At 41.3% G+C, this 25373-nt stretch overlaps 2 protein-coding genes and 1 non-coding gene across 6 annotated transcripts; 2 read left to right on the top strand and 1 right to left on the bottom strand.

The window, feature by feature from the left end:
* Positions 1-1183: 1183 nt before the first annotated feature.
* On the top strand, positions 1184-13807 carry fanci (FA complementation group I). Of its 3 annotated transcripts, none has more exons than XM_054777319.1 (37): positions 1184-1401; positions 1492-1564; positions 3013-3143; positions 3356-3509; positions 3889-3946; positions 4102-4143; positions 4262-4385; positions 4463-4548; positions 4641-4773; positions 4873-4950; positions 5035-5171; positions 6730-6910; positions 6979-7066; positions 7279-7409; positions 7506-7576; positions 7712-7826; positions 8266-8388; positions 8680-8748; positions 8851-8952; positions 9753-9944; positions 10020-10141; positions 10221-10382; positions 10635-10814; positions 10905-11071; positions 11167-11237; positions 11311-11427; positions 11503-11554; positions 11616-11743; positions 11871-11936; positions 12025-12121; positions 12243-12424; positions 12497-12553; positions 12648-12707; positions 12793-12867; positions 13031-13126; positions 13200-13301; positions 13401-13807. In XM_054777319.1, exons 1-37 carry the CDS (start codon positions 1309-1311, stop codon positions 13458-13460), a joined length of 3975 nt encoding a protein of 1324 aa, XP_054633294.1. In that variant the 5' UTR covers positions 1184-1308; the 3' UTR covers positions 13461-13807. The 3 variants fall into 3 exon arrangements, with proteins under 3 accessions (XP_054633294.1, XP_054633293.1, XP_054633292.1); XM_054777318.1 differs by having other exon boundaries at positions 12240-12424; XM_054777317.1 differs by having other exon boundaries at positions 12237-12424.
* Positions 11446-22542, bottom strand: polg (polymerase (DNA directed), gamma). Of its 2 annotated transcripts, none has more exons than XM_054777320.1 (23): positions 22516-22542; positions 21605-22205; positions 21331-21526; positions 21059-21226; positions 20831-20977; positions 20354-20433; positions 20085-20267; positions 19189-19331; positions 19001-19124; positions 18681-18902; positions 17826-17943; positions 17607-17672; positions 17019-17144; positions 16786-16946; positions 16270-16323; positions 16080-16197; positions 15852-15987; positions 15326-15572; positions 15133-15255; positions 14862-15030; positions 14298-14506; positions 14046-14206; positions 11446-13613 (listed from the first exon to the last, which is right to left on the bottom strand). In XM_054777320.1, exons 2-23 carry the CDS (start codon positions 22174-22176, stop codon positions 13525-13527), a joined length of 3612 nt encoding a protein of 1203 aa, XP_054633295.1. In that variant the 5' UTR covers positions 22177-22205; positions 22516-22542; the 3' UTR covers positions 11446-13524. The 2 variants fall into 2 exon arrangements, with proteins under 2 accessions (XP_054633295.1, XP_054633296.1); XM_054777321.1 differs by lacking the exon at positions 22516-22542 and adding an exon at positions 22376-22393.
* A 259-nt stretch (positions 22543-22801) lies between these two features.
* Positions 22802-22874, top strand: trnar-ucg (transfer RNA arginine (anticodon UCG)). The gene has a single exon. It is a non-coding gene; the product is annotated as a tRNA-Arg (tRNA).
* Positions 22875-25373: the final 2499 nt, after the last annotated feature.

The raw sequence follows: 25373 nt of genomic DNA, 5'->3' as shown, positions 1-25373 counted from the left end.
GAACATGCCCAAGTTGGCAACACTGGGCTGCACATGAGATCGGAAGGAGAGGGAAGCCGTTGGAGAATACATGAAAGAGTCCATCCATCCATCCATCTTCTATGCCGCTTATCGTCACTGGGGTCGCAGGTATGCTGGAGCCTACATGAAAGAATCGTTCATAAAAACCGAGCATTTATTGTCCGAATTAAAAAATAAACAAGAATGACTGACAAAATGGAAGAATGCCTCTCTATGGAAAAAGAGCGCAAACAACACTCAGATGCAGAAATGTGAACTCTGATTAGCTTTTTTTTATGTTAAAGTTGGTTACATTTTGTTTTCATTTTAAACAAACACAGGAGCCACACAAAAAGTCTTACAGAGTTCAATGTTTAAATGACTTCAGAGTAGGTCGACACATACTTGCTGCACTTTTATTTGTTGAATTTTGATGTTGTAACGTGTAACCTTTAAAAAAGATTACAACTTTGACAAGTTTATGAGCACTAGACTATTTTTTTTTACTGGAAGAGGAGGCAAAATGTCTCCTTTAATGCTAAAGGTTGCTGACCCCTAGTCTACATCAATGAGCATCTGACAAAACTCAACGCTGACATCACCAAGAAGGCATGCGACCTAAGGAAACTGGAAAATTCAAAGAGCTTGGAGCGACAATTGCAAAATTTACAAGTTAAACAGAGGACCGGAGGAAGCCAAAGTACTTGTCATCAAGGAACTAGACAAATATTGAAGCTGACATCATGTTGACTACAAGGAAACTAAAGACGCTACAAAGACTTCATGAAGCTTGAAATCAGCGTCCTCAATGTTTTCTTATTGTTTTATTTAATGTTATGTTATTATTTTAACTCTTTTAATGAAAAAAAAATTATATTTATATATATATATATTTTTACCTTCCTTCTTTCCACACAGGAAGTGACCAAAATGACCAGGTAAAATAACATATTTCTAGCCAAAATAAAATCGAATGATCGGGAGATGTTTGTCAGACTCACTCGTCAGGTTTGAAAATTGCGTTGGCACATGCATTGATATATATTTAAAAATACAGCACTTAATTCTTTACACTAAAAGTATTCTTATAGTGTCACGTGTGTAACAATGAGGGCGTTTTAATGGACTAATATTGAACATAGATCTTTGCTTTCGGAGGACAAAGCAAGCTGAACATGGCAACCCGAAAAGCACAACAGGAAGTGTTCTCTGCTGGCGGGAAATACACTATTGCACGTACGTTGCCGACCTTTTTTTGTCTACACAGTCGCTCTGATGTATGTGTGAATTATACACTTTTGTTCGAGCATGAAGGCTGAAATGGATAGAATAATTCACCTGTCAGATGGCGACAGTTCTGCGGAGCTTCAAAAATACTTGTCCTCCGTGACTGAAGACAAGGTAACTTGTGTTGACACAGCTAAGATACTCGTTTTCAGCGCTGCCACTTTTTTGTAAATGATGTAAAACGCTAACTTTTTTGTTTTGCAGTTGACCACGCTAATTACCAACTGTGCATTGAAGGGCAAGAACGTTGGCCTCATTATTAAAGCCATACTCAAAGGTAAGGAATTCTAGTCTGTAATTGTTAATGATAAACTATGGACCCCCGTATATTAGAGCATTTATTAGCGCCTGTGTTGCCGATACTGATACTTTTTTTTACGTGGAATCAATGAGTGATTTCGTGACATTGCCTTTAATTTGTTGCAAAAAGAAGTGGGAGTGAGACAAAAAGACGTTAGACTAAACAATTTATTGCAAACAACCATTAAAGTCAAATAGGCTGTTCAAAAGCTGATAAAAAAAAAAAGACCACCGCCTTTAAAAGCCACAGTCTCGTGTTGTGTCTGATCTCTTGATGGCAAAGATAAAAAGCTTTCACTCTTTGAATGTGGTCGGATAGTTGAGCTGCATAAGCAAGGCCTCTTGCAGCGTGCAGTTGCTGCTGAGGTTGGACGCAGTAAGACAGTCATTTTCACACGACAGCTGGCCATTTAGAGATGTTGCAGGGGGCATCCCTCATCACTGCAGTTCACAATGCCCACCTGACAAACGACTGCTTCCAGAAAAATAATGTCACTCTTTTGGACCAGCCTGTGTTTTCCCCTGATCAAAATCCTGTTGAGAATTGGGGATGGATGGCAAGGGAACTTTACAAAAATGGGCAGTTCCAGACAGTGGATGCCCTCTGTGAAGCCATCTTCACCACCTGGAGCAACACTAGCCTCCTGGAAACACTGGCATCAAGCATGCCAAAATACATTTTTGAGGTGATTAACAAGAATAGCACAACTAGTCATTATTGAGTCATTTTTTGAAAATGTTATTTTTATTTTAGAGAGGTTTCAGTATTTTTGAGCTATGGTCTTAAACCTTCGATCAGCTGATGAACAGCCTAGTTCAGCTTAATGGTTTGTTTGCAATAAATTGCTTGCTCAATTTTTTTTTCTTTCCAATAATAATTTGTGTTATTAATGTCTTTCATAAGGGCCGTATGGTGGCTGAGTGGTTAGCATGTTGGCCACATAGTCAGGAGATCGGGAACACCTGGGTTCGAATCTCCGTTGGGCATCTCTGTGTGGAATTTGCATTTTCGGAATGATTTTTTGTCTATATATGCCCTGCGATTGGCTGTCGACCAGTCCAGGGTGTACCCCGACTCATGCCCGAAGTCAGCTGGGATAGGCTCCAGCATATCCCCGCGACCCTAATTAGGTAAGCGGCATAGAAGATGGACGGATGTCTTAAATAAGAAATTTTGTCTCAACAATATCAACAGTGTAACAATATGAAGAACTCAAAAAACAGATATTTGTGAAAATAAACATGGAAGAGTTCTGAGTATTGACACCATTGATGTTTGGATCGATTAGTCCACCCCCTCCCTTTTAGTACTTTTTAAAAAATAATGTCAGACACTAACAAGTTTTTCGGATATCAGTTTGACATCAATGCATTTGAGGCGATAGAAATTAGAGCGACCTCAGTCATATAATATGTTTTTTTTAGGCTCCCCACCTAATTCTACTGAAGGGTCAAAGCGCAGACTGCTGCTTTATCAACACTGCATCCCACTCTGTGAGTCTGGTGACCTCCAAAGTGAAGTGGCAGCTGATATCATTGGACTGCTCATGCTTGAGGTAAAATGTCTCTTTTTGTGTCATTTTCAGCCAAAGGACAGCAAAAACTGCAAACAAGTTATGTTGTATAATTGGTCGTAATCAGTGTTTCTCTTCAGAGTTTTACACAACCCCCTTTTACAGTTCAACTCCTTGATTTTCACTTAGTTGATGAATGCTGATTGCCTCAGACCTTTCTAATTCCCATTTGTCTTATTTTGTCTTATACGCAGACACACACTCTGAATGGATCGTCTCTTGCGAAACTGGCAGAACTTTTTGTTAAAGAAGTAAAAGGGGGAAAAATATTCCATGGAAAGTCTTTGGAACTATTTCCCACTGTGCTTACTGCCATGATGGCCTGTGAAAAGTTGTCATACGGTAAAGGTAAGTACAAACAGTTGTATGTATACACAGACCGGCTACAATATGACAATCCAGTAACAGCTGAATTAAAAATTATGGTTTAACAAAGACAACGGTGCTTGCTTTTTAACACCGTTAACAGAGGTATGAATTCAACAAACTCTATGTGGTGTTGTTACACACAGCCGCAAATGACAATTACACTAATAAATATATTGTTAAATGAATACCTTTGTGAAAGTATCAATCACAAATGAGTACTATCTTTGTAAAGACATCATTTTTAATGCAGCTTTTGCATTGGATCTCAGAGTGTGTACGTGGTTATGCTAAACCTAAAGAGTAATTTCCACTTGTAGTGTTTTTAAAAAACGATTTTCTGCCATTGTTGTAATTTTAGGTGAACTCAGTGGTGAGGAATACAAGAAACAGCTGATCAATAGCCTCTGCTCATGCAGGTGATATCGTGAAAAACCTCATGTTCTTGATTATGCACTTACATGAATTTTATTTTGAATTCATTTATTGATGTCAGCATTCAAATTAAATATAAGGAGCAATTTGATTCGCTTTTATTTATTTATTTTACTAAATACTTGTCTTCATGATGCAGATGGGACTCGCAATGTGTTATCCACCTGACCACGATGTTCAGGTAACTCTTGTCATCTCCAAGGCTGTTTAGTTTGATCAACTGTTTTATTGCTTTATTGACATCTGCAATATTGGCAAGGCTGCACTCTGACCCTCTGAGTGGGTCTGCGTCATTTCAGGGATGTGCCTTTATCATCAGATGAGCTGCACTTTCTGGTGGAGAAAGTGCTGCGGATGTTCAGCAAACTTGACCTGCAGGTGATCCCACCGCTTGTTTATCAGCTGCTCTTGTTATCTGCAAAGGTAAGGAGTGTGTGACAGCATTCATCTTTCTCCCACTGGCTATCTAATGATAGAATTGATCATGTTGCACCTTGTAGGGTTGCAAGAGACAGGTCCTAGATGGAATCATCACTTATTTTAAGCAGCAAGACATAAGCCAACACGAGGAGCAGAAAGATGGAGAGTGGGTGACACAAGCATTGCAAGTGACACTTTCCATGTTAACTACTATTGCTTTTCATTATCAACCCCTACCCCCACCCTCGTCTCTCTCAGAAGCTTGGATCTGGAGGTTCAGTCTATACCACAGGATCAGTTACGACATGTTGAAGGCACGGTTATCCTCCACATTGTCTTTGCTGTAAGGCTGGACCATGATCTTGGGAGAGAATTCCTTAAAAGCATCAAGGTAAGCTACATATGTCTCATTTCTCACTCACTGAAACAATCTGATAGAGTCTGATTCAACATAACTTCTGGATTTCACTCATGATTTATTTTGCACCAGACATCATATGGGGACCTCTGCCCTTTCAGCGTTGCCCTACTGCTCTCTGTTGCACGCATCCAACGCTATGAGGAACAGGTCGGGAGTCTCTGCTGCTGTTTTTATCTTTACCTGACGCCATTCTGCATGTTAATTATCTTTCTCATTCTGTGTATTTGGTAGGTGTTTGAACTTTTAAAGGGGGCAATTATCAAGAGCCTCAAAGATGAACAGTTGCTGCAGGGGTCCAAATTCTTGCAGGACCTCCTTCCAAAGCACTGTAGTGTTTCTCAGATGATTTTGGACACAGTGAAAAACAGGTATGAGCAGTTACCTGCCGGGAGTTTATCAGTATATAAGCAATGTCAAAAATTACCACTGGACCCTTAAAGGTTAACCGCAATCCATTCCAGGACCCTGGTCATTTATTTAAATTTGAAAACAAAATGTATTGTATATTGGATATAAATTGAATTAATCCATTGCAGGATATTACGTTTGCCATCATAACACCTTTATTAACTGTATCGACAAAGTTTTTGCGAACATGTTTTTTCTACAAGTGTAAAGAAAATTAACCTGTGTTAACAATAAGGTAATGAATGTGAAGAGTGAAAGAGGATGCATTGCCGCTCACTTTAATTGTTATTATGGTCAACTTAATGTGGACTTGACCATCTAGTACTAAGCAGCCTGGACAGAGATACACATACACTCCCCTCCAAAAAAACTGCAGGTGTTTCCAAACTTTTAGAGGTGGGTGTACCAAGCCACCTTCAAGTGTTGTTTGACTTTTTTGGGGATATTTTTTCACTTCGTACAACTTTAGAGGCATTCACTTAACCTTTACGTTTTATACGTGGTGGCTATGGCACAAAGAAAGGAAAGGGTATACAGTGTTCCCTCGTTTATCGTGGGGGATAGGTTCCCAAAATAGCCAGAAATAAGTGAAATCCGTGAAGTAGCCAACTTCCATTTTTTTTCACTGACTATATTTTATATTTTAAGGCTGTAAAACCCCTCACCATACACTTTATACACTTTTCTCAGACAGGCAATAACATTTTCTCACATTTCTCTCTCGTTTAAACATTCTCAAAAAAGTTCAAACCTTCGTTTGAATTTTCATGATCAAACTACAGGTCGGACACAAGAAATTATTAAACCAATCGCGAGTATTTCACTCCTGTGACCGTGCCTTTTCGTCTTGGCGCTGTTCCACTGTACTGTAGCGTTTTTGTATCCTTGTTTTAAACATATTGCTGCAGTACTCCTCCTGTTGCAGTCCTCCTCCTTCAAACCGAAGATTAATTTACAAGCTAGACAGCAAGCAAGCTAGCGATGACACAGGAGACACAGCAGGGCGGCACAAAGGTGAATGATTGACAATGGCCTACAGCCAATCAGAATGCAGAAAACAAGGGGCGGTGCAGACAGACGAGAGAGGGAAGAGAAATACACTCAACATCCCACAATGCAATTCTTCTTAAAGGGCCGGTCTCGGACTGTAACAGCGTTCATTTGCTGTAGTTTAAAAAAAAAAAATAATAAAAAGATGCACTAAAAAAATTCTGCAAAAGAGATAATCCGTGAAAGGCGAACCGTGATAGAGCGAGGGAACACTTACACAAATGATTCAGGTCCAGTTTAAAAACATTTGATATTTTATTCTGACATTAAGAAATTTGGCAAACAGTACACAGATAAAGTGTGCCTAATGTGCCAAATTTCAAACTGCAGGTTTTGACCTCTCAAACATGAATGATGTGCCTTGTATCATATTCTAAATGGGTCACAAGCATACTGACATCTTCACATGGACTTGGAACAACTGCTGTTTATCCACTGTATTCATGTTCATTGTTATTTTTTGTGGAGTGTGTTTGGATGGGATCATGTCACCCAGGGGCTGGTGCAGCTGGGCTTCTTCCTGATGGACACATTTGGACCGAAACCTGGACCATTTGGCAAGACCGCAGAAGGGTCTGCTACTGTGGCCAGAACCCCCGCTCAGCTGGCATGCAAACTGGGAGGTCAGGTGCTCCTGCAGGGCTTTAAGGTAACATTTGGTTTTCACTCCACATATGTATTGCGTTGTCCTGCTGTGATGTACGTTTGTTCTGTCAGATGCACGAGGCAATCAGAGGCGATATACTGGAACAAGTTCTGAATCGACTGGTCACAAAGACCGCGTCACCTGTCAATCATTTCTTAGGTAATACAATCAATATATACTCACTGCCCACAACATTGTTCACACATTTACAATCTGAGGTGATCCAATGTAAGTGAGTTAAAACACACAATTCTTTGTCGTTAGGCATGAAAATCTAATGTGGCCGTTCGGTGAAACTCCGTAACATCAAATATGCAGTTGTGTCTCATAAGTATGCTTAATTATGACAGATTTTGTCCCTGTGTCATCAGATCTGTTTTGTGACATTGTGACCTCTGCTCCTATGATACTACTGGAGTCATCCTCCAAGGTTACAGAGACTTTTGACCACCTGTCATACCTGCCTTTGGCCACAGTGCAGGGCTTGCTGAAAGCTGTCCAGGTACCTCAAACCCACAAACATGCACAGAACTACAGTACATACATCTCACAGTCAGACACACAAAGCTATGTAAAACATTTTCTGTTTGATGTACAGCCTCTGCTGAAAGTCAGCATTTCAATGAAAGATGCATTGATTCTGGTCCTCCGAAAGGCCATGTTTTCCAGGTATATGGACTGTTTGACCATTTCTGTTTTTATATTGTTCCAGCAAATTGGATGGGATTTATCTTAGTTAGTTTATGTAGTTTTGAGTGTCCTAATACAATATTATCATTTGAACATGTTTTGACTCCTTCCCAGCCAGTTGGATGGACGAAAGTCTGCTGTGACTGGCTTCTTGTTGTTGTTGAAGAACTTCAAAGTGTTGGGGAGCCTGGCCTCCAGCCAGTGCAGCCAGACTATCTCCTCAAGCCAGGTAGGTTTACAGGCTACGCGTGTGCTTTCATCAGGAATCATACTGGTGCTTGAAAATGGTTGAAAGAGCATGGCTTTTAATGTTGTGACCATAATGTGTTTTAAAGTACTGTACTTGAATTATCATTTTTTAATTAAAACATAATTTAATAATAATTTCTGACTGAATAGTCCTCTTTTTCTAGATTGAGAAATAAATAAAACATAACATGCGCATAAAATATGACCTAATTTAGTTTATGAATAGCACAATCCTGTGTTTTGTGTTTTACTATGTGATGAAGTAAGTCGGGTTACTTTTCAGCTACTTAGCAAACAGGACACAATGAAAATTAAATGAAAACTTAACTTGAAAGTGCTCAAACAGTGTTTGAACCATGAAAAAGGGTTACTGTATGAACCCTGAACAACCTAACTAATCTGCTTGAATCTCTGACTAGATCCAAGTGGACGTTCATTCTCGCTATAATGCTGCTGCCAATGAAGCGTTCTGTCTGGAGATCTTGAGCAGCCTCCGTCGCTGCCTTGGCCAGCAGGCTGATGTGCGCCTCATGCTCTATGAGGTGTGTGTGCTCCGTTTTAAGCCTTATAATCAGTTAGACTTATTGATACTACAATATTTATTTAAATTATCCAGTCTGTTTTCGAGGACAAGTGGTGTAGAAAATGGATGGATGGATGAATAGTCTATTTTGCCTGAAGCACTACAGTGGCTATACAGTATACTGTCATGATTTAAATATGTCAATATGATGATATTGCATTGCAAGTTGCCTTCCAGTTTACTATGAATTAGGTGTATGAAGATGTGACTTTACTTTGTTTTGTGGGGTGTTGATTGATATGTTATGCAGGGCTTCTATGGTGTTCTCAGTCGGAACTCTCAGCTCGCAAGCTCCATCATGCAGACACTTTTATCACAGGTATGAATGTCTTCCCAGAGTCAGTCAATATGAATCATCTTATTTATCATGCTTGAAGCATCCATCCATCCATATTTTCTGCCCGCATCTTTTTATTCATAGCTGAGGCGATACTACGAACCTGAACAAGATCTCCTGCCCCCAGTGAAACTGCAGCCATGCATCACTGCTCATGGAGAACAAGTCCACATTCAGGAGCCTTTGGTACTATCAATCTGTAGTGATGCTGCTTTGCTTATGTCTATCAAGTATGCTTATTTACACTGTTGTGGTTAAATTGTATGGGCATGCCTCTCGATGAATACATCAAGAGTTGGACCCTTTAGATACCACCCCTCCCATTTTTGCCCAATGAAATTGGCACGTCAGTCAGATTCTCTATGCTGTTCCACTGACAACTTGGAACGAGTTTGGTTTCGTAGCCCAACATGGTATACAAAATTACAGTCAGACAGACACACACTTAATAATTTCAAAAATAGTACTTCGAGGAGTTTCACAGTTGAATCACTTCCAGTCCATGTAAGCATCTTTGTAACCACAGCACCATCTGCTGGATATGGAGTGAGTTCAACTTTCCCCTAATGCAGCACTTCTCAAATAGTGGGGCGGGCCCCCTTGAGGGTGCGCGAGAGGCAGAGGCCACTATGCTATATACCTCCCGCATGCTGCATGTACTATAACTTTACTTAAATGTCTTCAAAGTTGGCATGTCTGTTAGTGTATTTGTTTGTGCTTGAATGATGCTGGTGGCAGCAACTCATATGAAGGTTTGTACAGATAAATAAATAAATATTACAAGTTCTCATTAGTATTTCAAATCACAGGTGGCGTGAAAAAATTTCTGTCCCCTGGGGGGGCATGACAAAAAATAATTGAGAACCGCCGCCCTAATGCAAAGCCATATTTGAGTCAGCATCCTGTTGGAGATTTGGTCAGGTCTTCCTGTGCTTTTTTTTCCCCTATCATGTATTTCTGCCTGTAAATATTTCTTTCTACCTCAGGCCCACCTGGTGAGCTGCACTGTACATTGCCTGTTGTGGCTTAAAAATATGCGACATTCAACCAGAACCAACGGTGAGGACAGTGATGAGGATGAGGATGAGGACGAGGAGGGATACCAGTCAGAGCTCCAGACAATTCTAGAGAGCATGACAAAACGCATGATCAAATGTGAAATGGAGGACTTTGAACTGGTACGCATGCACGACTTTCTGGTATGTTAGACGGAAAAACACATGTCATGGTCACGCGATATACTGATTTGTCAGGACAAGTCAGCAGACTTCTCTAATGGATCCAGTGTTGGGGTGAAGAATAATATCTTTGTTGTGCTCGTGATGGGATTGTATGAGGTCCTCATGGAGTACAACTTTGTCAACGCTAATTACAGGTAAGTTTGCTCCTGTTTTGTGTGCATGGCAACATCGTGTGGAGAATTTAATCTTTTTTTCCTTGTGTGAAACCTTCAGTAAAATCCTTTTTGAGGAGCTACTGGAGCTTTTTAACCGCTACCACAAGATGTGTGAAATCCTGAGGGAGAAATCTGGAAAGGCTCGGCTGCCCTCAAACAAGACTCCTCGAAGTTTACTTTCAATGGGCTTTATATCAACTCTCCTCACTGTGCTCTTCAGGTTAGTGTATCTTTATATCTTTCCACTAATTTCCAAATGTAGATCAATTTCAAATGAGCAGGGTTTGACTTTACAGCTTCAGACTGGCATGCACATGGAATATTTGACTGTGAAACATCTTATACCCACCTGAATACCCACCTATCACAAAGATCCGAGTTGACAAATCTAAATATTTTACCAGGACGTTACACACACACAAACATAGTTGTCGCTGGCAGGAGGGACTAAGGATGATATTGTTGTTTCTAGGGACAGTTCTCAGAGCAGAGAGGAGGCTGTCTCTGTGCTGCGCTCCAGTGATGAATTTGTGCGTTACTCGCTTTGCGTGGCTGTGCAGAAGATCCAACAGCTGGAGGAAACCGGAATGGCAGACGGCCCAGATGGACAAAGCTCAGATTTGACTTTTCGCTTCCTGTGTGATATGACAAGGCGGGAATCCTTTTGACTTGTCTCGCTGTATTTCAAGCGCTTTCAAAGTTGATTGTTTTTTACATTTCCACTGTAATGTACTTCTTACAGTGTGCTGATGTGGCGGTACACCTACGTCCCAAGCACAGTGGAGGATGCTGGGAAGAAGGATAAGCGGTCCAGTCTGTCACATCTGTGCCTGGAAGGTCTTCTAAGGATATTCACAACCTGTCAGCAGCGCTGCCCTGATAAGATGCCCAAGCTTCTCTCTTCCATCGGTAGATTCATAGTTTTAAACACATGCAAAACACACACAATGAATATACACTGTGATACAAATACAGAAGACTTCCCAATTCTGTGCTTTTTCCAGGAAACTCAGAGGATGACGCTGACCCAGAACATGATGATGGGATTAATTACGTTTACATCCGTCAATTTCAGGTATATCTGTGCTGTCATGTCACGTGTTGTCACTTTCCACTGATGATTCGTCATACATCTTCCTTGTCAACAGAGAGCGTTATTTGCCCAGTTAAGTAGAGGAGAAGAGGACTTTAACAGCAAAGAAGCTCAGCTGTTGGTCAGCATTTTGAGTGTGCTTTCACTCCAGCTAAAGCCGTCTTCTCAGCAGGTACACACCCTATGATGAATTGCTCTTAGGACAAAACTGATGCTCGGTGTGCTAACACATGTGCATCAAATTAAGTTTGTTCAGATGATCACCTGGACTGTGAAAATCTGCAAGGAGACGCACTTTGGTGAGTCAGCACCAGCAAATGTTGTTGTTTGGTTTTAATTCAAACATCTCCTTGTTTGTAGAGGACCCAGCTTTGTCCAAGGGGCTGCTCTCGCTTCTCTTCAGTCTGCATGTTCTCTTTAAGAGCCCTGCCAGCTTGCTGCTCGAACTCTGCCAGGACATCCACAGCCATTTGGGTGATATTGATCAGGTACATATAGGGTCCAAACTTGGTAACCTTCAAGCCAACTCGGTTGTCTGATACTGAGCAAAATAGAACGATATCACCACTGACACAGCTGTTTTTTTTAAACATACATTTATGTTTGTATTACCAGGATGTGGAGGTAGAAGAACAGTCTCACTTTGCTATTGTCAACAAGAAGACTGCAACAGCAGCAGCAGTAAGTGCTTTCCTTTTTTAAAGTTCTCAACTCACTTTGTTGAATTATCAATATAGTTGCACCCTCACCCCCCAATCTCTTGCTCTAGCTGCTGGTCTTGTCCCAAGTGGACAAGGTGCTAGATGAAGTGGACTGGCTGATCTGTAGAAAGAAAAGCCAGACAGCCTCTGACAAATCAGGCCCTGGTAGGGAGTCTTTTACACTGATGCTCACTTGTATGAACTGTCATTGAACTGTTATTTGTGCGTGTCCATGTACAGTATGGTGCAAAGACTTATTATAGTTTGTTTTGCTGACAAGGAGAAGAGAGCACACAGCCTGCAGGTCAGCAGGATCCTGTGGAGAAAGCAGTGACACTGCAGCTTGGCACCCTTCTGACAGCACTAAATGAGTTGGTCCAGACCACACTGCAACTTGGGACTTGTACCATCACATTGCTGAGAGAACTGAGTCGCACCTACACCATCCTCACCATGCTGGTTAAATATGTGTGTATTTCTGTACTACTACCGGATTTTAATTAACCCCCCGTGATATAAATCTATGTACATATTTAACAGTACATCCAAATGTGTGCCACTCAAAGTGGCAAACTACCTTCACGCTTTGAGAAGCTGGTGAGAGCCTCTTTTTTTGTTTTGTTTTGGTCTGAGTCTTCTAATAGAGCTTGATGTCATGCTTACCAAGTATTTTGTATGTGCTGCTTTGCAGGTCAAACTGTCTGGTTCCCACCTAACTCCACAATGCTACTCTTTCATCACATATGTCCAGGTTCAAGTCTATACATATTTCAGGCTTCATGAATAGATGTTACAAGTTATTACTGTTGGTGAATGTTACAATAATCGTCCTCCAGGGTGGAGATTCAAGTGCTGCTGGTGTAGACGATAAGAAGAAAAAGAAAAGGACTGAAGTGAACACTGCTGCTTCTGTAAGGGACCTAGAACCATTTGATAATGACACAAATGCATATTTATTTTTCCTCAACAAGTACTGTATATATACTGTACTAGATCATGAGGATTCATTAATACATTTACATTTACTGTAGCTACATATCACAACCTGTTTTTCTTTTTTGGCTTTCCGGGTAGGCAAAACTTCTCCGTGAAACAAAGGTTATTCCCAATTTGATCTTCAGCATTGAACAGTATGAGAAATTCCTCATCACTCTCTCTAAGAAGTCAAAAGTAGGTGTGAGGTTACAGTGCAAAAGAATTCTGTAAAAAAAAAAAAATGCTAAATGCAATGAATGTCACCCAGGTGAACCTGATGCAATACATGAAACTGAGCACATCGCGAGATTTCCGGATCAACGCTGCTACCCTCGACGCAGCCCTGCAAGAGCAGGATGGCAGTCAGGAGGTAAGCGTCAGATTGACAATAAGTGGATGAATCTCAATGGGGTAAAATCTGTGCTGCTGCCCTCTTTCAGTGTTTACATCTGTCTCTATTCTGTTTAAGGCTGTGTCCCAAGATTTGGAAGAGACTCAAGAACCCAAACAGAAGAAGAGAAAACAATGAGCTGAGATGCTTCTGTTGGTTCGACGCAACTCCAGCTTGCATGCTGATGAGCAGGCACTTCTGTTCACTTGTTCTGTGTATCCTTTGCCTGGGCTCCTTTATTGAGGGAGCCTTTGGTGATGTCAATTATTTGGTAGATGTCCAAGGCTTCACCTAAAAAGCACATCTTGTTTGTTAATGTTTTCTCCAATATTTATTTTTTTTTTTTTTTAAATCTAAGACTATATTTTATATGTCTTAACACAAATGGTCACTGGTAGTGGTTCTCTTTTGGCTGACATTAAAACTGTAAGATACTGTATCATTGAGGTAAAGTGATGAATTTCTACTTCCTACTATGGTTATGCCTGGTTAATAAACTCTGTAGCAAAACCTGCCAGTAGGAATCAATAAAGAGTTCAGCTAATGAGATGCGTTGCAAGAGCTGTATCCAAATAGGTTCAATAATATATTTGTTATCATGTCTGTGGTTTGAGGTTGTGCACAGTATAACTGCATTGCCTCACACTGACTAAATATTGGTTATTGGTCATTTAGGTCTACAAATTATTACTTGCTAGCAAGTGTATTTGTTTCTGGGCTCACCAGGTGGAAGTCCATATCTTCGTTCCACACCTGTGGGGTTAGAGGGAGTCACGCAATCCATGGTGACTTCTTTTCTCAGACACGTGTCAATGTCAACTGCACTGAAGAAAGCTACTGACTGCGGAAGGTCCTGCATGCCTAATGCATGTGCAAACATACACCTGCGGCAGGCAAAAGAAGCACACACAATCATGTCCACTGTTCATTTTGTGTTTTCAGCCCAGAGAGATAGCTTGCAAGGTGTAAACAGACCGTGTAAGAAGGTTGGTGATCTGAAGTGCCAGTGCCGCTCTGTATCGGTCTTCACTGCGGACGAGGTACCGTACCTCATCGTGGATGCTGATGCAGAAGCGTCCATCAATGTTGTGTTCCTCAAATAGCCACTTCATTGCCACCAGCATCAGATGAAGGTAATCCACTGCAGAGCTCTGGACCACCCAATTTACTCTGCTGGTGATGAACTAACACAGGGGAACCCAACAAGTTAAATGCAAAGATTGCATAAACACATTATATACTTGGTCAGGGGCTCATGACTTTTCATTCGGACCACATGATGGCATTTTTACTGAGCTCACCTATGTATAACCTAGAGTAATGATAGCAAATACAAAAGCTGCATTTACAAAGATAATGCAGTTTTTAGCACTATCAGATAAAGTATTTAATATTTGTTATTGTAGTTTGCATGGATTTAGAACTGCACTACTGAGGGATTTCTTATTTTTGGTTACCTTGTATGGGCAGACTGGGCTCTACGCTAACATTTACATATTCTTTGAGGTTAGTCAGTTCCTTTAACTGGTCTCGGCTCACCTCATCTTTTACTGCTTTGGGTTCCAGAGCTCTGCTAATCCTGCAACCCAGCACAGGTGTAGCAGGCTGTGCTGAATGGGCGATGCTCTCCAGTTTGTTGAACATGTCTGACTCTGTGCCTCCAAACCACAAACGTTTTCTCACCAAATCCCATCTTCTCCGACGCGATCTTATGGGTATTCATAAGACAGAGGGTTAAATTTAACAGAGAGGAAACCGTGATGTACAAAATATACTTTAGATTTGTTTCTTCTACATTTATTTTTCTCACCCCTGTGAAGCCAGTCTACTGATCTTCCGCAACTCCTGCAGGGATATGCTTCCATCGTCCTCCTGTTCCACCTCAATTTCCAATTCATTGACCAGCCACTTGCCTTCCTCTGACAGTTGGTATCTAACCACAAAACGAAACACTGCTCGAGTTGCACAAACAACTGCTCAGTGAATGAAATAGTTGAGTGTACCTGCGTAGACCCTTTGTTAAAGCATACATCTGTCTGGCCTTACTGGCAGCTTCTGTCTGACTAAGGCGATGGTTGAACTGCATCAGTAGCCTTTCAGCAAAGGGCTGTCCTGCACCATAGATGCGGCCATAGTTAAACACCTTGGCGTGCTCTCGGCTGATCCCCACAGCATCAGCGGTGCGGCTGTGCAGGTCAGTGCCCTGGCTTTTCTTTCCTTGAAGGGTCATCCAACCAAACGCTGTACAGCCTGAGTGCCACACATATTAGACAAGGATTGGCATGTGCAATATTCCATTCTAAACTGAAGGTTGACTAGATGGAATGAGTAGCTTCTTTCCTCTTCTAGGTTCACTGATGTATTTAAATTGTCCATAAGTGTGCATAGTCGTTTGTCTATATGTGCTCTATGATTTACAAGTCCACGGTGTACACCACCTCTTAGCCAGTTAGCTGGGATAGACTCCAGATTCACCATGACCCTGAACTCTTTTTAGAGAATGGATGGATAAAAAAAAAAAAATCTCACCATGCATGCCAGCAAAGTGGGCCTCTCCAAGCACAGCTGCAATCCACAACTCTTGGGAATCCACGTCTGCTCCAACAAGGTGGTAGCCAGGTGGTGCCTGCACCATTGCCTTCAGCTCGCTGCCCACTCTGTCTCGCTGAACACACCAAACATAGCCCATCTCATAGAAGACAGCTATGTTATGAAGTCACTTGTGTATTTCCATTGGCTGTGACGCTTGTGTCTTACACGTGCATTACTGGCAGTCAGCCACGTCGGCTCCACAGCACGGCGTGTTACCGTTCCAGCGGTGACAACCTGAGGTAATATCGAGCCATACTGTCCCTCTTCATCAAACTCTTTGTGCCTTGGAAAACATACAAATGATTTAGTTTTTCACGTTTTCCGTCAAACAAGATGAAATGCACAGCATACAAACCTGCTCACAAAATGTGGAAGCTCCCCCTTCCGTAGCCATACCACCATCTGGGAGCTACAACAAGATTAACACTTCATTTACATTTTCCAGGTTAAAGTCTTGCATTGTCAAGGTCAGGGGTGTTATTTAATGTCTAGAGGGCTCTAATGTTTAAAAAATGCAATCAGAAGGTGGTAAACACGTTTTCTATGCTCCAACTACGAAAATATTCCATTTATACATACGGAATCCTATTTTGCTATTTTTGGAAATTCATTTATCACAATCCTGTATGGAAGCCATTAACCGCGATAAACAAGGGAGTACTGTATTCTAACAAATACGATGCTGGTCACAATTAGTTACACAAAGAATGAAACTAAATGATCGTATGTGCTCCTTTAGCCATACCATTATAAATATTTTACTTTATCTTATTAAAAGAAATTGCTTAAAACGATAAAAATGCACTACATTTGCAGTTTTTCTTTAACAAGCCCCTGTAAGAAAACCCATCAATTTAGAAATGATTGAAACCTTATACGTTTATGAGCATTCCTCCAGAAAGACATCATTTTGTTGATCTCTAAGGCACGTGTGGCGTTGGTTCCACCCCTCCCTGCCCTCAGAGTACCGTCCTCCATCTTAGACAGGAAGTCTTTGGAAAAAGGACTGCCGACGTTATTTTGATTGCCGTCCTGAAACACGTACATTCTCTTGAGTTTGTTACACAATGCTGGTTCATGAAGTTACCCTCTCCGAAACTTTACCTTATGTGGCAATTTGAAAAACCAACACCCGGGTATATCGACATCGTTGTAGGGTCCAATTCCTTGGTGATAGGGGCAGTCACTCTCCTCTGGGGCATAATAGGAATTACGGCTCCGTTGTTGTTTCTGCAATGTGAAATAAAAATTTATTGTCCCTTTAGGGTAATGGTATTAGTTTTGTTTAAGTTGAAGATTAAGTAATTTACATCACATTTAAAGTTACACAATTCAACATATCCGAAAAGGAGGAGGAAGCAGAGCTCAGTTTAATCCTACCCCTTCTCCATGTCTCAGCAATTACTACAGTTTGTTCGCTTCCTGTCTTTATCACGTACTAGGTTACTAATTGTATAATAGTAAAAGAAAGAAATCAAGATGTGTAACCGTAAAGTTCATTAATAGGGAAAATATTTTTTCTCTGTTCTGTTCATACCAGACACCACACTTAAAACAATGGGTGAACAACAGTATACTAATGCACAATAAAAAACAATACAATTTTCAACATGTACAGAGGTAATCAAATGTAATGTGTTAATAGATGTGCATGACAGAAGACACCAACATAGCAAAGAACAAACTGCATACCTCATTTGCTATTGCATTAGCTCCATGTTCCTCTGTCAGATTCTCCAAAGATCCAAACTCCTCCACCTGATAATGAGGTAAAAATGCCTTTCATGCACAAATTCCTTCTTCAGGGTTTGTTTGCATTTGTATGGTGCGCAACACTGGTTTTCAAACAGAGTAAGAGTATCTGGTAGAATAGTGTGCCAGGCGGCTTTTACTTATTATATCAAGTTGTACCTTTGCCCAAACTGTGCTGTCTGTCCACATGAGATTATCCGATGCCGTGCACTCCTCATATTCAGGCTGCTCCTTGCTGTTCTGCTCACAGTACTCTCCGTAAACACGCTCGATCTCTCTGTAATGATAATGGTTTAATTTATTTTAAACATGCATACAAGTTACATTGAAATACATCACATAGTACAATTCCCAATTCCACACGTCCAAAAAGGAGTAGGAAGAAACAAAGCTTATTTACTCCTCCCCCCTCTGTTCCACATCAACTGCTATTACATTTGTTCACTTCCTTTATTCCAAATGTACTCTTTGACAAATGTATTCTGAAATACGTAACAAAATGATAAGGCAGTATAACAATGTGGTAAAATAGGAGTCACTGTTTATAACCACTGTAGATAAATTATATAATAGTCCTAATAAATGTATAACAATGTATGTAATGTAATGTATTGTATAGTAATGTATAAGTGATGACAAGGTTAATAGTTAATAATAGAAACCAGAGAACAATGTACAGTATGGAGCGATTTTTGGTCCAGAACGAATTATGTTGTATATTTTTAATGTGAGATTTCTAGCTCATGACTTTTTTGTGTGTGTTCTCCAGAACAAAATCCAGTAGTATCGTCTGCAAATAATAATAGCTATAGGTCTTTCGGGACTTTACAGATGTAGTTTATATATAGGCTCAACAGTTTTGGTTCCAATATTGGCCCCTGAGGTACGCCGCACGATATATTTAATCTTGCGGATGTACAGCATATTCTCCTAGCTTCACATATTGCTCCCTGTTTGCTGCGGAGAAAGAAAAGCTGAAACGCATCGTTCAAAAGCTGGATTCATCAGATATACCTGTGAGGGCAAGCTGGCCCTAGATTTCCCTCCTGGGAGTTCAGGTTATCCCTGCGTCCAGGAACCAGATATCCCCAGCCATGTTTCTCAGTGTAATGCAAGGGAAAGCCATCCCACGTGAGACCCATCAGCTTAGGTGTCACTCTCATTTGAAGACTAATGAGACTAGCTCCAGGGGACCAGCCGTCCTCAGACATCTTCTCACACAGCTTACGGTACCACCTGATGATTCAGCCGAGAGGGGACACAATGAGGAACTGTGGAAAGGAAGTGACATTTAGAGACACAGGTTGCTCCAAAGTGTCTTGTGGAAATCAGACCCCGGATGTCCAGGCAGGTGTTGTTTTCTCTTGGGAAGTCGATTGACTGTTTCCTTCAGGTTATCAACAGCCAACCTACTGGGGCAACTTGCTGTCATTTCCTCTTCAGATGGTGGACCTTCGTCTTGGAGCCCAAAGTAAATAGTTAAAACATGGTTTATCACTATAAATTGATTTTAAAAATATACCTTCCCTCCAGTCTGGAAGAGGAGGAGCAATTTGGGATTCAGCTGCTTTTTTGACTTGTTTCTTCTTGCTGGCTGGCAGTTTTTTCAGCTTGAACTCCTGTACGTCCCACTCAAGGTCCCAAAGCCAAGGATCCTTTTTAAATCTATACATAAAATACACAAAATATGAAGTTGCTCCCCTATAGACCAGATACTGTAGTAGTATATAGTATGTTTTACACAATTTTAGGAGTGTGTTTGTGTGAGGTCAAAGGTAATTAATGTTGGACAAGAAGGCTTGGCTCATCATGTACTGTAGTAGTTACAACAATGACTCGGCACAGCGAACATTAAATCATCCTATCTAATTCATTCAGTGAACAGCCTTACCTGTCTTGTGTAATAATTGCAGTGTCTGCTACATCAGTATTATGTTATATTTGTACTGTGGTTAATTCATTTAGTGTTATCTTATGTTGTAGTTGCACTACATGGGATATTCATTCAGTCTTACTTCTAAACTATTTCTATTGTGCTATCTGTTTTAATGTTTATTTCCTTCTTAGAGAAACTTTTCCCCCCAATTCTCTGTATGTCTGGTACATAACTGCATCAATGACAGAAGCTTTTGGAATCTTGCATCTCTATTGTAGTTCTTCTGAAAGGTGTTTCATGGGGTTCAGAGCAGGTCACCAAACTCATTCAAGCATGTCTTTATGAACCCTGCTTTGTGGACAGAGGCACAGTTTAAATGGGACAAAAAGGGCCTTTCCCCAAACTGGTCCTACTATGTTTGAAGCACAGAATTGTGCAAAATGTCTTGGGAAGATGAAGGAGGTGTGTCCTTCTACTTGTGTCCAAAAGTTTACTTCTAAAGTGTTATTGTTCTTTATTATGACACATACATAAAGGCTCACCTCTCATCTTCCAGAAGCTGGCATGCGTCATCAGCAAGAGTCATGAGTGACTTCTTCATCTCCCGCTGGAGCTCTTCATAAATGTCCTGGGAATCTTCCAGATATCTCCCCCAGTTTTGATTTACAGGAAGGTAGCTCACACCCATCTCCAGCATCCCTGCGAATGTCACCGGGTGGGGACATCTTGGAAAAGGTAAATCACTAAATCAGCATGATCCTCTAGGGCCAGTGACGCACATGTCAAACACAACTGAGAGGGTGTTCTTTACCTTTCCATGAAGAGTGGTAGCTGTTCTATGAAGATTTGATGGGTGGCTTGAACATCCATGGCGCAGTACTGCATTAACTCCTGCAGGGGGCAGCAAAGGCAACGTTATGGCCCACAGCTTCAACTTTGTCACCTTAAATGGGTGTCAAAACTCGTTTTCATTGCTGGTTTCATTCAGGTTTTGGTTGCCCTCCGAGGGTTAGTCATCACTGTGAAACACTATAATAAAATGGTATTTTTGCTGGTGGATAACTACTTTAAAAGCCATGCATCAAAGGAAAAACTAAATTACTGAGAAGTAGATAACGTATAGTTGCTGACCTGAAAAAGGTTTTGGTGACCAAATTAAAAGAACTAATGCGTTTAGTAAAAAAAGATAAATAATTGACTCCATTGAGTATTTGGGCTTTTGTGGGCCCCATAAAATGACCTAAGGTTTTTAATGTCATATTGCAATGCTGTGATGTGACCATCATACCTGGAAGTGGTTCCTGACATCCATCATGGTGCCCTTTACAAAAGTCTCTCTTGCCTCTTTCTGTAGTGGTGGCCCTCCCACGTACAGAGCATGGACATCAGCTAAGTTGTTAATGCTGCTGATATTCACCCAGTCCCAATAGCCAATCTGCACACAAACATGCATGTTACATACACTCGTTAAAATGCACATCTCAAGCTGAAAATATCATGACAAAAATACACAAACCTTTGGGCCATCTAGTTTCTGTCCAACTTTCTTCATGTGTTGGTTGACCTCCTGGAGGCCCCTCCTCTTGCCCAGCTTGTTGGCCATCCACAGTGTGCGCTGGAAGCCAGTCAGGCCTGAGATAGCCATGTGCAGACTCATTGTGTCTATGAAGCGGACCTTAGAGCCCTTGGGATAAGAACACATCAGCATATCAATTACAAGTAAAACTTCCTTCTGCTTCCAGTGAAGATGATACACTCACACGCGAAAGAACAAGATCTGAACCTGACCTTCAGCAAGTACTGCTCCTTAATGTGAGCGCGGTCAAAACTGACGTTATGCCCCACAACGAGACGCTCCTTCCACTGGCCCCCTGGAGGACGGACTGAGTTCACCTGTGTCTCCAATGGGATGAGGTCAGCTAGGGTCAGCTGACTTGACCAGGAGTATCGCTCTTCAATCAGACGTTTGCTGCACCAAGAGTACCTTGCAATGGACACATCGTCATATTATTTTACTTAGTTCACTTTTCATTTGTGATACAGTATATACATTCTTTCTCACCAGTTTGTAGGAGACAAAGCAACTGCCAGTGTAGGACACTGTCCCTCTGTCATGCACACCTCCACATCAAACACAAGTGCAGTCTCGTCCGGGAAATCAACCCTGTGACACTCCCCGTTGGGCCCATAGCGTGTCCAACCAGCCTCCCATGCCCACTCCTGAGGCATGGGAGGAGGCTCCGATTGCTGCATCTTGGTGGCAGCTTCAAGGTAGGGAAGACTTTGCTTCTGGGCCAAAGTACGAAAATGCTCGTCGATATTGCGGCCGTACATTTTGGAAAGCTTTAGCTCCACGTCGGGCAACAGTGACATTTCTCTCCCCCACAGGTGATGTTTCTGCAAGTGCCTTACACTGCGGTCCACAGCCTCCTCACAGTAGTCTGGCTGTAGACCACGAAATATCTGCTCATGGAGAGTTCTCGACAGCATCTGGATGTTAAGGGGGTTCAGACGGGTCTCTGTGGTGTCCTCGCCCTGAACTGAGTGGGGCTTTGTGGAGCAAAAGGTGCGGATCCATACCCCCGTGTTGGAGATGAGAGCTCTCTGCAGGGGACAGCGTATTACATGAAGCATCACCTCATCTGGAATTCTAACTGCATCCACTGAAAGAAAACAACACACATTATTACATATTACGTGGTGTCATAAAAGCCAGATCATAATTACCGGTCGTCTGTGAAATGAAAACACAAAAACAATACATCACATGTACATGTTACCCATTAAGTCTTACATCTAGCTTTACATTAGCATAAACGTGATACATAATCACCTCAAACTTAGTTAAATGAGTGAGAGAAAGTATCAATAGTGGGTTGTTGGAACGAATGTACGTTAGACCGCTCATTATTATTGCCGCATTATTTTACGACAAAACTACGCATGAAAATGTACTGAAACTATCAAACATACAGGCGACCACCGACCAAGAAGCTCTCAAAGCAGAGCTTCAGCCGCTTCAGCATGGTTCTAAAGAGATCCACGTATAAGTCTTAGCGACATCTAGTGGTCTGGATGACCGCGTCTTTCCACAAAAAGCAGGAAGAGCTGTTGATGAGAGCCTCTTAAAATGTGTTACCACTCTAGAAAGAGAAGCGCACATTTTCACCGACGCCAACAGAACTGAGATGAATGTTTTCAGTACAACATCATCGTCATTGCATATATGATCCTAGTCGCGCTACGACAGGGACCCGTCGGCCGTGTGGCCTAATGGATAAGGCATCTGACTTCGGATCAGGGGATTGCAGGTTCGAGTCCTGCCACGGTCGTTATGCTTGCGTAGTCCGTTGTTTTGCACAGACAAGAAAATTGATAATTCGTATAAACAGATTCATAACTGTGAAACTAGTAAAACATAGATCTATGGCCAACCAAACACACAAAGAAGACACATTAACAAGAATCTTCTTTAAAACTTAAGAAAATGGTTAATTCGCATAAACAGATCCAAAACTGCAAAACTAGTGAAAAATAGTTTTATGGTCAACAAAAGGCCAAACACACAAAAAAGACACATTATTAATATATAATATAATATATACAGGAATATAATAAAAAAAACTTAACTGCAATAAAATTACATATGATGGGATACACAATAATAACGTGCTAATACAATACACAGTCTACTACCTACAGTAGATTGCACTTTTACGAACTGATGACAAGTACTAATTACAGCATAATTAGCAATCAACAAACATCTGCAATCAATGCACATAGATTGTCATCCACACAAAAAATACCAGCAGCTGCTTGGTTTTTGGATGATATCCAAACCTCTATTCCTGTTAATATCCCAGCTCCTTTAGGGCAGACTACGCTCTGGACTGCTTGCCTTTCAATTGGGGTTCCAATGTGAGAATAAATGGATCCTATAGCAGTTACACAAAAGTCAGCTCTGTGAACCACTACACCACTGATGGCTTTGTTTTTGCATGTCTGCTGTATATACTGTACGTACTCCTAACACGTACTTCCATCAACAATGGGAAATTGCTAGCTTCAATTCCAGATCAGCTGTAAAGTCAACAAATTGCACAAAACATGTAATTTTGACCAGTCATCAGGAAAATATATTTAGCTAAAAATATATATATTTAGCTCATTCATGGCACTGCTGAATGGGGTCAAATTTTTGCATTAAAAGCTACTGTAGAGCTACAGTAAATGGAGAGCGGCTGCCTAGAGGGCACTTTGGAACATACTGTGCCACAACCTCAGTACATAATCTACGCTGTACATAACACACACACACAAATTAGTTATGTTTGTTGTGATAATGATAGCGATTTGGAAAAACACACAAACGCCATAAAGCACATGCAACCAGTGGCGGAGCTATGTGGTGACTCTACGGCCACCTCACTGGCCATCTAGACACTTCAGGTATCAAGTTATTGCCACACCGATGCGAGTATTATGTGTGCTCACCTTGGCCACCCCAATGAAAAATGCCTGGCTCTGCCAATGCATGCAATGGGAAAATGCTGCAAATTAAAAATGCTGCAATCACATGAACTTCAGGATCAAAAACAAAATTCTGCAAATGCCAAAAACAATGCAATAGGAGACAAACACACCTTCTCACAGCTCTGGCTCTGAGCTGCTCAGGCAGGTCGCTGTGATCTCATGACTTAGTTATTGCTCTGATATGTTATCAATTGCGGCCTTATATGTGCACAGTGTTAATTTGTTCACATATTACCCATATTGTCAAAGGGAAAGAAACCAATAAGAAAGTGTGATAACAGACTTAGTTGGATAGCTTTTTCAATAATGAAAGAATAAAAAAAATACATAAAAGGACACATTCTGGATGAATATTAGACACTGTGGTTCTCAGCATTCGCTTCTTTTATATACCTTGTAAACACCATATGTTTGTGCAGTTTCTGAAATTGGCTCATACTGGCGCATTGGTCAATAGCGGTGGAGGCAGACATTTTTCTTTGGGGTGGCCAATGAAAACTCACATTGGGGGGTGGCAATACGTTGATACCTGAATTGTCTAGATGGCCAGTGGGATGGTCGGAAAGTCCCATAGCTCCGCCACTGCGTTTGGACAGTCTATTAGAGCAATTAATAGCTGAGCAGTGTGCCGAGGACATGTTTTCAATGCAAAGTTTGTGGTTTCTGCTCCCCATCATGGCGGTCAAACCCGTGCAGGGCGTAGTACGGACGTGGATGCCGATCAGCACTCCTATTTTAACTCTAGACTCCTTGATTTACATGCATTCCCACTCATGCTGCTGCAGAGAGCTTCCATTGTGTGCTGAATCTCACTTCAGAGTTTAAGTCAAAGTCAACATCGTGAGAAAACTTGACCGGAACGACCAAAGTAATCATGGAAAACTTACCTACCGCTTGCAGTTCACGCAAGACTCGCTTTCATTGCCAGCGCCTCCACACGGAAAGTTGTGTGCTGCAGTGAAATGCATCAGGCTGGTTATGGTTAGGCTGAACTAATGTTCTGCACCACAGAGCCGTGTTTGTCGAAATTGACCCCCAGCCGTGGGGGTGGTCACTGGGTCAACTGGCCCCCCTGTTGTTCAAGTTCCTTGCTAAAGAAGTTCCACAGTTTTATGGCGTATGTTGATATGTTGAAAGTTTTTAGTGTTTTATCGTGCGCAAAGGACTTTTAAGTTCACTTTTCTCCTGTTAGTGTTGAACATTCTTGTAGATCGTTCACGTGTTGCACAAGTGTGCGTGCATAATTTTAGCTGTTTGAAAATGTACCAGGTGATTGAAAAAAAAAGGTAATAAAT

Source organism: Dunckerocampus dactyliophorus, chromosome 5 (genome assembly GCF_027744805.1).
Source record: "Dunckerocampus dactyliophorus isolate RoL2022-P2 chromosome 5, RoL_Ddac_1.1, whole genome shotgun sequence".
In the NCBI taxonomy this organism is placed as follows: domain Eukaryota; kingdom Metazoa; phylum Chordata; class Actinopteri; order Syngnathiformes; family Syngnathidae; genus Dunckerocampus; species Dunckerocampus dactyliophorus.
Note: the sequence above shows the minus strand (reverse complement) of the source record. Positions and strands in the feature narration are given on the sequence as shown.

Bases quoted from the DNA above. Each gene is read 5' to 3' on its own strand.
- fanci (XM_054777317.1), top strand. From the start codon at position 1,309: ATGAAGGCTGAAATGGATAGAATAATTCACCTGTCAGATGGCGACAGT. The intron at 1,402-1,491 runs GTAACTTGTGTT...TTTGTTTTGCAG, and splicing joins CCTCCGTGACTGAAGACAAG to TTGACCACGCTAATTACCAA. The intron at 4,951-5,034 runs GTCGGGAGTCTC...TGTATTTGGTAG, and splicing joins TCCAACGCTATGAGGAACAG to GTGTTTGAACTTTTAAAGGG.
- polg (XM_054777320.1), bottom strand. From the start codon at position 22,176: ATGCTTCATGTAATACGCTGTCCCCTGCAGAGAGCTCTCATCTCCAAC. The intron at 19,125-19,188 runs GTATATTTTTAA...TTGGGCTCCAAG, and splicing joins TCTTCCAGACTGGAGGGAAG to ACGAAGGTCCACCATCTGAA. The intron at 15,256-15,325 runs GTACACTCAACT...TTTTGTGGTTAG, and splicing joins TTAACAAAGGGTCTACGCAG to ATACCAACTGTCAGAGGAAG.